This window comes from Megalops cyprinoides, chromosome 9 (genome assembly GCF_013368585.1).
Source record: "Megalops cyprinoides isolate fMegCyp1 chromosome 9, fMegCyp1.pri, whole genome shotgun sequence".
NCBI lineage: Eukaryota > Metazoa > Chordata > Actinopteri > Elopiformes > Megalopidae > Megalops > Megalops cyprinoides.
In genome coordinates, this window is record NC_050591.1 from 31,170,967 (window position 1) to 31,182,976 (window position 12,010).

General features: G+C 43.3%; 1 protein-coding gene across 1 annotated transcript; it reads right to left on the reverse strand.

The window, feature by feature from the left end:
- Positions 1–440: 440 nt before the first annotated feature.
- trpc2a (transient receptor potential cation channel subfamily C member 2a) lies at positions 441–8,676 on the reverse strand. The gene is made up of 14 exons (XM_036537738.1): positions 8,662–8,676; positions 7,274–7,975; positions 6,500–6,700; positions 5,766–5,930; positions 5,326–5,500; positions 4,979–5,179; positions 4,044–4,206; positions 3,569–3,661; positions 3,237–3,429; positions 2,843–2,970; positions 2,389–2,461; positions 1,915–2,047; positions 1,233–1,440; positions 441–456 (listed from the first exon to the last, which is right to left on the reverse strand). Exons 1-14 carry the CDS (start codon positions 8,674–8,676, stop codon positions 441–443), a joined length of 2,466 nt encoding a protein of 821 aa, XP_036393631.1.
- Between the last annotated feature and the right edge of the window lie 3,334 nt (positions 8,677–12,010).

Genomic DNA, 12,010 nt, shown 5'->3' on the forward strand with positions numbered 1-12,010 from the left:
ATTATGGTTATTTTACTGGATCAGTTAGGGCACTTTACACAGCGTGGCCTCGCTATGTAACCACCCCAGCTCATGTTGGCCCTTACAGAAAGCATTCTGCTTTGAATCATTCCTACATGCTGCTTACTTTATCCAAAAAAACATTGTGCTCTGTGGAGAGGAGATTTTTTGTTGATAAGCAGAGGAATAAAAATGACTATTTTAGGAATGGAAAAATAACAGGTATGACTGCTCTCCTGGTCTGTATAATTAATCGCCAATTTTACAATTAACTAGCGTGTCATCACTAGCCAACGATATTAAAGTGAATAATAATAATATGATGCTGTCTCTGGATAGGGTCACTCCACCCGACCTCGGAGTTCCCAGGTCCCGGCGCTGCAGGTAATGAATCTGTGGCAACCCCAGGGTGCACCTGTGCCAAGCACAAACAGCAGCTGCTATGCAAGCCGAAACCTGTTGCACAGCCACACAGGGGCCCCCGCCGGCACAGACCCGTGCCTCTAATTGAAAAACACTACCGTGGCTTAATGAGACGGGCCAGAAACAATACACTGCCTGCTCTGAACAGTGTCATCGTACCACTGTGCCTCTCTTAACTTTCAGGACTCTCAGCCACTCTTATGCAGTACCTTTTTCCCATTTTTTTTACTTTAAAAAACACACACTAAAAAAGAGACAAAAGCATTTGGGAACCAGATAAATTTAATGGACACCTGATCCCTTTAGTGCAAATTAAACATTTGGCTATTAATTTGATTTGGCAGCTTAGGTAACAGGAGAGACTGTTTCAGTGGCTACATAAACAAACATGCCCTTTCTTGCAAAGTGATACTGATTTAAATGCATACAGTGCTGGCCTAATTTTGCTCCTATGCTATTGATAAGTGATGAGTAGTGTAGCTGAATTTTCAGTGACTTCCATTAAACATATTACTTTGCCTTTTGCATTGAGCAGGGATACAGAGGTTGAAGGAGAAGTAAAGTAAGAGAGAGAGAGAGGAGATTACTGTGTGTCAGTGTTTTTCTCGTTATGTGTCTCTGCGTCTCTCTCAGGGGCTTCCTCCCCGTCCTGAGACTCAAAGCCGGTATCTAGAGAGCTCCTGCTGTTGCTCTGGGAGGAGACCTTGGTTTTGTCTTCCCTCCGAGTCTTCTCCTCCCCTTCTCCCACCCCCTCCCCCCTCCCCTCTGCCCCCTCCCCCGCCTCCAGCCCACAATGCACTGTGACTTGCGTGGGGGCGTGGCCGGCCCCCGAATCTGCCCTGTTGTTGAAGCCTCGGAAGTTGTTTTTGGCCGCCATGATGTACTTCCCCAGGATATCGCCCTCGCCCTCGGCCAGGGAGCTGCCGGTGCTGTACTGCAGGGTCTGGTGGATCTGCTTCATCTCGGAGTGCAGCCTCCCCACCACCTTGCTCAGCTCTGTGATCCGATTCCCCACGTCTGTGGACACAACGGCAGGCAACGCCCACATGAACACAGGGCTAGGTTACATTACAACATTGTCCCGCGTGACAATAAACGCTTAATTTATTTTTGCTATCATCATGCCTGCTAAAATATGAAGACGTCTGCACCCTATTTGCATAGTGGGGGATCAGATCATGAGTCAGTAAGGCGGCAGTGTACCATAAGTAGTAAGAAGCAGGGCTAGCAGCTGAAAAGTTGCTGGTTCAATTCCCCACTGGAGCACTGCTGCTGTACCCTTAGGCAAGGTACTTAACCCAGTATTACCTCAGTAAATATTCAGCTGAATAACTGGATAAAATTGTAGCCTATGTATGTCGCTCTGGATGAGAGCGTCTGCTAAATGAAAATAATGTAATGTAACATCAATGAATCGGTTACACACTATCGTTAAAGCGGAATTAAATGCGTGTTTGTTGCCTGTTGCGGCAGTTGGAATGGTACCCCCACCTTTGCGTTTTGCCTCCTCGAATTCGCGTCGTGCGGCTTCAATGTAACGCTGGACCAGGGCTTTGATCACCTGCAGCCGGTACGGCACTCTGCTTTCCCCGGGACCCCCGCTATCACTCATTGTGACATTAGACTGGGGGGGGTGGGGGGGGGGGGGGGCGAGGAAGGAATGCACTCGTGTTAAAAGAGCTTTGCATGAACATAATGAAACATGCAAACGTCACCCTAGCAAGGTCCTGTGCAGTGAGAAAACATGGTCATGGCAAAACATACACACAGGTATTGCTTCTCTGACAGTGTCTGGTTTCAAGCACCTGATCCGTGGGGATAAAAACACTGTAAACACAATAAAACACTGTAAACACAATAAAATTTGTCTTGAAGAACATCTTTAAAACAGACTTAAACAGCATTTATTTGGAACTGTGCACTGCAACGGTGTATTGGCATTGAAAATGGGGTTTCAGTATGTACCATGGAGGCAATGGGAGGATAGTCTGGAGTTTTACTGAAGTTACAACAGCAGCAGAGCTTCCGGAAAATACCCCTGCAAAACAGCATAAACATAATATATAACAGCTATAAAAGCCTTGCTGCAGTTTAACGTGGAGCTGATAAAGAGGTTGAGCGGCTGGGTAAATGGACCTTGAACAAGATGGTGGAAGCCTAGGGAAGCCCAGGTGTAAATAAAGTTCTCACCTACATTACATCAGTAAACACTCAGCAGTGTAATTAACATAATATTTTATTATAATGTTTATAAAAGTAAGCAATCTATATCACACTGTATACAGGAGTGTACTGTGCAAATACAACAAGTAACATGATTTCATTGGTTACATCTCATAGCCACAAAGTATGCATAATTAAGACTTTCCTTCTAGCTGGTATACTCAGGTTTGCATTTGTCCTCAGTTGCTGACCATACCGTAAGAGGTAGAACAAGGCCTTTGGAGAGGGGATGATGTTGAAGGGAGCCGGCATAGTGAGACCTTCCCGGAAGTAGCTCAAGTAGAGTTTGGAGCGGGCAAACTTCCACTCCACATCGGCATCGTCCTAACAGGGAACACAAAGAAAGAAGGAAGCATGGTCCATGGGTGGACCCTTGGGTTTCATATCAATAGGAGTTTGACCCATGCGGATCATAATTCATTCAAACTCCATGTGGGGATATGGAAGCATTAGTCTTACGTACTGTTGTGAGGGCGGAAGTGCTTCAGATGGATCAGTAACCCTTTGAGACTGACACCACCATGTAGATGGACCTTTTTCCTTCTATCTGTGCTGAAGTGATGCTATGCTATAATACTTGTCTTGCTTACCTCGATCTTCTGGAATGAATTGGTGATCATGGCAACCAGCATGTTGAGCAGCACAATGACGATGACCAGGGTGAAGATCCCATAGAGGATCCTGCCGACAAACTCGGCCAGCACAAACTGTGGCATGTCCACATAGTCCTGGTTGGCCACCCCAAACATGGTCCAGAACAGGAAGTTGAAGGTTTCATTGAACCTGACAGTGGAGACAGGAAGGGACAGATTTGTATCAGCTGTCTTCAGGCTTTTTCAAAACCAAACAATCCTCAATGCAATGCCTGTAGAGAGGTGTAATATTTTTGTTCATAAAGGTTCAGGGCTTAAAGGGCTCTTACTGTCCAAGATGTGGAGAGATAATGTAGGGCACATAGATGTTATTGACCCCACAGAGGAAGGCTGTTCCTATGATCATCAGGATGAACATGAACCTAGAAGAGAGGCGGAGAGGTGGCATTTTCTTGAAGCACTTTATCAAGCAGACATTAAGACATTAAGACATTAAAACTATGAAATAACACAAATGGAATTATGCAGTGACTGAAAATGTGTTATAAATTAATCAAAACTTACATTTTGCATTCTTAAAATTAGCCAAAAAATATTTTTTAAAATTAAACATTTCTTGCAAAGAAATTCATACATAGGCAACAACTTCACTGTTGATACTTGTCTCATATTCATGTTTCCCATTATCTTAATCAGGTGTGTCCAAACTTTTGACTGATACTGTACATACAGTAATGTGCCATATAAATTAGCCTGATATGAAAACCGCCTGTCAATCATAACAGCTGGAATATGTCTCCTCACCTCATCATGTCATCAATCATTTTCCCGATGGATATCTGCAAGGTCCCCAGGGACTCGTGTGCAGGCAGGATGTAGGCCAGGCGGGTGAAGCTTAGCATGCTGGTCACGGCGAACAGCACCTCCGCAATGAACTGGGGGTCCTCCTGCCACCAGGCATGCCTCTCTGCAAAGAGCCAGCACAACACAGACACATAGACCTGGCTACTGCTTATCCAGTGGCAGTCAGCTCATGTGCCTGGGTGGCATCATACTACTTTGTGAAAGAAAGGTCCCCACCAATTTATGAAAGGCCACACGCTTTAATGCATTTAAACTTTTTTTTTGTATTTTCGACTTTATTGAACTGTTTGTTAGAATTTCCATCTGTACATTATGCTCGTCTCATTGCAACAACCTCTAGGGTGAGATGAATGCAATTCTCTGATATATTTGCATGCCGATATAGCTTCTACTCACACTACAAGTCACAGAGTGCACTCATTTGAGGATAGGTGATATTCCTCAGACGTCATACAAACTACCTGCAGGCACCGGAGGACCACAGGGTGACCCTGACCAACATACGCACCCCAATCCCCTGCGTTGTTTGTTAAATGACATAGCCAGTTTCAAACCCGGGTCGTTGAGGTCATCTTACACTTACAAAGCAAATGCCATGCTGACCGAAACACTCTCGATCCATATTTAATTGTGTTCTCATTCAGGTAATTAAATTCATAATATAATATAATATAATAATTATTTTCATATGAGATGTCATAATGATAATAATATGTATTATTACTACTATTTTTACTACCAGTAGTAATACAAGTATTTTATTAACTTGTTATTGTAAGTTTTATAATAATAAATGATATTAATGTGCATCATGTCACAGGACATATAAATGTCATCAAAGGTCAGAGTTCAGCATGTTGCATGATGGAACTGACCGGTCTGTGTGAAGTAGACGCACTCTTCTAGTGAGTCTGGAGCCTGGCAGAGGAAGTGGCCCTTGAGCATGATCAGCACACGTAAAGTGAAGGAGGCCAGGTACATGCTCAGCACCATCATGTCCAGGATGTTCCACCAGTCAAGAAAGTAGCTCTGTAGGCCCTCAATCCACACCTCCTTACATTCAAACCAGAAGAAACCTGGAGATTCAGGACAACACAGCTCATATCCAGATGCTGTCTTTAACTGTTCTCAGTCACTGTGATTACAGTACGAAATGTATCTAAACATTTGTACCACACTCCAACGCTCTATAAAACTAGAAAAGAAACTTTGTAGGGCTTACCGACTACCCAGACCATGTGGAAGGAGCTGTGAAGGATGTTCTGCGTGCGTGAAGCGAACTCGTTCCGGTAGATCTCCATGGTGATGGATTCACCCAGAAGGGTGATGAGGAACCACATGTAGGAGGCCGAGTGCAGCAGGAACTTGATCACAGGGATCTTCAGAGTTTTTCCAATCTTCAAGGGGCACAAAATCCACTCAAACCCAATGCATTACATTACATTAATTTAGCAGACGCTCTTATCCAGAGCGACTTCCAGTACAAAAGAACAGAAGTGTATCCATGCAAGCTGAATGAGCAACAGTGTCAGACCAGGCTAACAACACTGTCAGACCAGTGAGTGTGAGCATAACACTATTCAGTCCCTACCACAGTCAAAATAAGTTCAATACCCAATGACTCTAGACTAGAACGGCGCAGACTAGCACAGAACAGAATACCTTGGACTTGGGGGCTATCCAGTAAATGAGGCAGAGTAATGGCATAGAAAGGAAGATCCCAACGGCCACCAGGATCTTCCAGGCCGTCTTGCCACCCTTCCAGCCCGAGAGGTTGCCACACCAGATGGAGGACAGCACTTGCTGGCAGATAGGATGTGTCACAAACTTTAGGAGGAGAGAGAGAGTTATGGTATTAAATGATAAATATACATTTTGAGAATTTTCTTCCCACAATGCTGTTGTGACAGTCCTTATCCGCGAGGAAGCCCTCGCTACCACCCTGGTAATGGCAGAGAGGTGATGAGGTTTGGGAGAACGTGCGACTCCGCTAGCTTGTAGGCGTGTGTTAAGACAATAAAAGAAACGACGAGACCTCCATGGAGTGGCAGCGCACTTCAGGGTTAATAAAAAATTTGGTAGGATCACAAACAATGGCCCACTTGATGGTTTCTCTCATGGTTCTCGATGGACATAAGGGCGGGCGATAAAAGAAGAAGCAACATAGCAAGAAAAGAAGTACAACAACCCAACATTCAATGCAGTTTTTGCATCAAACCGTTACACTGTGCAGTTTGATATATATCAATAGCACAGCTGGGTTTTTTTTCCTCATGAAATGTAGGTTAATGTGTCTACTTCAATGGGCGTATGCTGTAGCTCAGAATTGATATCTATAATGCTCTGGACAAGACATGACACTGTGAGACGATGGTTACCTCAGACTATAACCCCACCTGTTTCTGGTTGTAGTTGACAGCCAGGCGGAGTCGTGCCAGGTTTGGAATGCCCTCCTCGAAGGTCTGCTCATCCAGCTCATCCTCGCTGTCCTCGTCGCAGTTGTTCAGGATGGTGGTGACTTCGCTCTGGTTCCGGCACATTCCGAGCAGCTCCACGGCAAACTCCTGGCAGAGCTGCTCCAAGCACAGGTACTGGGGCTGAGGGAAACGCACACGTCAGGTCTGGCTGTTAATGTTTCAGCCTTATGTGGGTCTTCATCAGAGCTGGAGACCCATTCAGTGGATATACAGTCCTCAACTCATCATGTTATTCTTTAAAATTCTGACATATGTATGTGATTTATCTGTTTTCTGAGACTCGGACCCATACAGAGACAAACTGATCCAACCACACACTGAAGTGGGTACTCAGTGAGAAGGGAACATGTCAGTAGTGTGAAAGGCAGCTGTCCCTTTAGTATGGGTAATATTGCTTGGTTGGTTTTGGAGTGGCCAAGATTCATCAGAATCATCCATCTCTGTGATGTTAATCACACCGTATTTTACTGTTTTAATGTGCTTCCTGCCCAGGGACTGCAGATGCAAATTAGCCACATAGCTAACTCTGGTGCAACTAATGTGTTGGGCATAGTCCCTGTTAAATAAACTAGTAAACTAAACTAAGCATACGTAAACATTGAATAAGAGGTAGTGGGTTGAGCACCCTATATACTACTCAAAATATTTACCACTTCCTATGAGTTTGTGTCTTGGAGCACCGTCCTCACCGACCTTGAACTCCGGCTCCTTCTTGGAGAGCTTGCGGAGCTCTCGGCTGAGGCGGAAGGCGCTGAGCATGGCATCCTCGCTGGCGATGGACAGGTAGGCGCGGCTGGCGATGCCCCTGTAGGTGTTGATGCGGGACAGCGAGAACTTGAGCAGGTCGTACTGCCGCCCGTTGCGGCACTCCAGGCAGGTGCAGGAGATAGCGTGCGGGCGCGGGATGACGTGACCCTTCTTGGTGAGGATGGTGACGATCTCGTACAGGTCCTTCTGGCAGGCCAGCGTGAGAGGGGTGACGCCGGGGGCGAACTGTGAGTCGTCGATGGAGTGGTCGAAGATGGCCAGCGAGAAGGAGCGCACGTCCACCTTGTTGTTGCCCACGCCCTTCTCCTGGTCCAGCCGGTCCAGCAGCCGCCGCACCACCTGCGGCTGGTTGGTGTCCACGGCGACCAGCAGCGCTTCGTGGATCTGGCGGAAGTCGAACTTGACCCCCTGCAGCAGGGCACCCATGGTGTCCTCGTGGCCCAGCCGGATGGCCAGGTTGAGGGCCTCCCTCCAGAGCCGGTCCTCAGAGTCGTCCAGTTGCCGGAGGATTCCGTCCCCGGAGGTCACTAGCGCGCTCACCTGCACCACATTCCCCTCCTGTATGGCTCCGATCAGCTCCGGCGGGAAGCGCATCTTCTTGTTCATAATCTCTCGCCATTGCTCTGGCTGAAGTGAGGCGGGTGTTTATATTTTAAATTATCTCATTTTCTATATACTACATACTATATACTATTATCTCATTTTCTGTATACTTTTCTATATACTGTACTATACTGTACTACTATTACTAGTATAGTATAATACTCTACTACTATTATTGCTACATAACTGTAATACCTAAAGCAAAAAAGGCATCTATATTATGGCTCCTATCCACACTACTACCCAGCCTGCCTGCATCCTTAAAACCTTGTCTTTCTGTAATTCTTGAAAGGGTAACTAAATAGCCTGGATACTGTACCATGCTTCAGACTTTACCAGTATTGTTTTAATCAGTGTATTTTTTGAATTCCTTTGCTTCTTTAGTCATGTTCTCATAATTATGTAACATTTTGAAAAAATGTGACGGTGCATTTGCTGATGCATTGTAAAATTACATATCTGAAACTGAGAAATAACTATAACTTTACAGTGCATTGCAGATTCAATGCCTTTGATACAGTGCCTGCTTTAACTGTTTATTTTATTCAAACAAAGATAACTCAAAAACCAAGTTAATGCTTTAGTAATGCTTCAAAATATTAGATCATATGCAGTTATACATTTTTACTGTCAGCATATGAGAAACAGTGAAAGTATCTCTGAGCTCTACACCTAGTAGTAAGGTACAATGTTAAAGAAACCATGCTCACCGTAAGGTTCTCCATATTTAACACCTCAGTGGCAAAATGTCTTAATATGAAGATGCTTCTCCAAATGCAGCAACAGCCTTACATTCTCCCAAGAAGTTCACAATCCAGGGTCCAGAATGCTGTACATGAAGGTGGGCAGACATCAATATCCAACAGAGGGTCTAAAGGCTGAGTGTTCCAGTGTTACATTACAGAGACAATAGCCAGATCAGGAGTTACCAGCTGTTACCAGCTCAATTAACCTGCCTTTGCGCAGACTTGTTCCCTGACTTTCTGCCTGGATGTGGAGTGATTAAGCCACACAAAACCAATAACAGTAACCTCCCCCAGAGACAGGCCAATTAAGATGCAACTTTCGTGCCTTGTTAGGGTCATTAAGGACCCGCTTTTTTTTTTTTCTTTGGCTCATCGACGTCTCATTAGTTAATGTTTGTGAGAATCAATGGGTGAGTCACCCGAAATGAGTATAAGGGTGCATCTGTTACCGATTGACTTTACAGCTGGAGAACAGGTGGGGCGCAGGAATGTTGAATCATTCAAAATCAGACTGACATGGAGAAGATCAAAGTTACCATTATGATCACCTCTCCCCTTTTCACAGACAGCAACAAACAGGTGTTTCAGACTTGAGCGTGTGTGCGCATGTTTTCATGTCAAACAGCCCACAGATAGATCAGAAAATGCGGCCTGAACCACGGTGACAGCTCCAAACAGATTCTGAAGATTAGAGCCATCCTGAGATAAATATCTTGAGTCTGTCATGTTCACAGCCATGTTATCCCCTTGATTTCTGCATTGACTATAGCTGTACAGTTAACGCAGCTCTATGCTCTGCAGTGCAGTACAGGTTCCTGGGTTCCAGACAATTGTGAGAAAAGGAGAATGAAAAGTGGATCCCACAGATAAAAACAGATGTTGTGGTTAATTCTGAAATTCTGCTTATTACCACCAGATGGCACACAAAGTCTGCATTGCAACCAGTGTTCTTGCATTTATTTAGCTTTGCATTTACCCTTACCCGACATGGTTTTGAAAGGGAATTTTGCTTGAGGATGAAAAATAACCACTATTGCTGTATGCATCAGCGAGAATTTAATCTCATCTCATATCAATGAGTGTTCTTTTATTGAAATAACTGAACATTTTAAATGAAGTAGTTTAATAAATTACAATTGATTCATTACACACCAATCTTGAATTATAAAACAGTTATCATACAAGGAGTTATTTTTCTTAGGAACTGTCAGAAGTGACATATGAATATGTTCCTAGAAAAGCAGCTAAAAGCAACTCTCCGCATGATTTAAATGACTTTGTTGGACTAATTATGGACCATAGACTTCTGAGAAACACTGCAAGCTAGTCAGAAAGTCTCTGTCAAAACCAGAGATCACAAGGATCTCATTCATTATTGTTAATAGGTCACTTCTCAGTGAATGTCTGTACCTAGCATTAATCAGCCACCCCTTTCCAAAGCACAGCTACCTGCTACAATGGAACATACTGTACTGTTCTTATTTACTTATGGTAGTGTGCCAAAGGAGGACCAGCAAAGTAAGAATTTCATTGTATGGTGTAACAGTACGTTTTCACTGTGCATATGACAATAAAAGACTCTTGACTCTTACTTGCTGTAATTTTCCACATGGCCTTAGCCTAAGTATATCTACCGTCAATAACCTTGACTTTACCACATATGTGATTAGAATTGTCAGCTGGTATTTTTGAAGCGTTCACTCTTTCACAGCCGCTCTCTGCAGTAAAAGCGTTATGTCAGAGAAAGCTGGTCTCTAGGAGACTGGAATGCTTTGTCTCTCTTTGGGAGTTGTAGCAGGTCAGGTGAGCCCGTTGTTTCAGATGAGTTCATTGACTAGAACTACAATGTCACATGACACCAGGAAACCAGTTATATGTGTCATATGACATTGTTCGGTGGGGTTGGATGTGCCATGTTTTTACATGTAATTGTCGTGTATCATTTGCAGTGTATTAAAAATGATTAGCGCAGTTTTTTGCCATGCTTATTTTGGCTTGGTGTATGCTTAACAGTACTTGCACTTAATGCATACTGCGATTTGGTTTTTTATTTTATTTTATTTAAGGGACACAAATACGTTGATTTGGGAGTTGGATTGTGATATCACAAATAACAATGCAAAGATTTTAGTGACTAACTTTGCCTGCTTAAAATAACTATGGGCTGGGCTGCGGAGTTTGTGAATAATTTTACTGAAAAGAGAGTCATAGTTAATGCTTGGTTTCTAAGTTTTGAGGAAGGATGTCAGAGAGGAAATTATGTCAGAGTGCAAAAACATGTAATAATGCTAATACTGCTTATTATAGAACTGTTAAGTCATGCGGAGATCCTGAAAAAGCTTCTATTTCTCTTTTTGTTTCTCAGAATCATGACAATGGATCGTTTGTCTTCCCCTCTGTGTCCTTTACTGTGAAATGTTTGCAAAGGTCTTGGACTTGGCAGTGAGGGTAATGTTGAAACATTACATTAATTCTTTTAATCACTCAGTAGCACTGAAACAGAGCATTTTGTGTTTGTTTTTAACTTTAGATAACCCACATTCTTCATCATGATGCTTTTTAAATAAGGAATTATTTTAAATAATAAGATGCTATATATATTGAAAGGTATTCTTTGTCTGTCTCTGTGTCGTTGCATATTTATTTTTCTTGCAGGTATTTTTGTATTTTTAGTATTTAGTATTCTTTTTACATATCGCAATTCTTTCTGTGCTTGCATATGCGCATGTTTTTTTTTTGTACTCGTGTGTGTATACATGTTCATTTCTGTGTCTGTATTATCTATCAATACATTAGCAATTTCAACCTTATTACAGTGTGTCAACTAAGCCCGGCAAGAACCTGTAGGATGACAGTAGAAGAGGAGATCATTGACAGCACCTTCGAACTATGGTTGCCAGTATTATTTTAAATTCCCAAGCCAATGTGACCTCATCTGGCAGTCAAAAGAGTTAAAACTATGATGTTACACAATCAAATTAAAAGCTAACTGCATAATGTTCAAAAGGACCATACTGCCAAGATGCTTCTTGCAACAAACTACACACCAAGGAAACACAAATAAGACCATGTATGCTCAGGAACGAGTCTGGTTGTCAGGGTTGGCAGGGAAAGGACCCAGGCGCAGACAAAACAGGCAGTTAAAGTAAATCCTTTAATTACAGGTCCAAATGCACAGGCAAAAGTCGTATTGAAAAAAACAGTCCAAATCAGTAACCAAAAAATCCACAGGTGAACACAGTATCAAAAACGGCAGGCAAAAAGGGAGAATCAGGAACAGGCGGAGTCAAAAACCAAACAGACCTGAATTTAT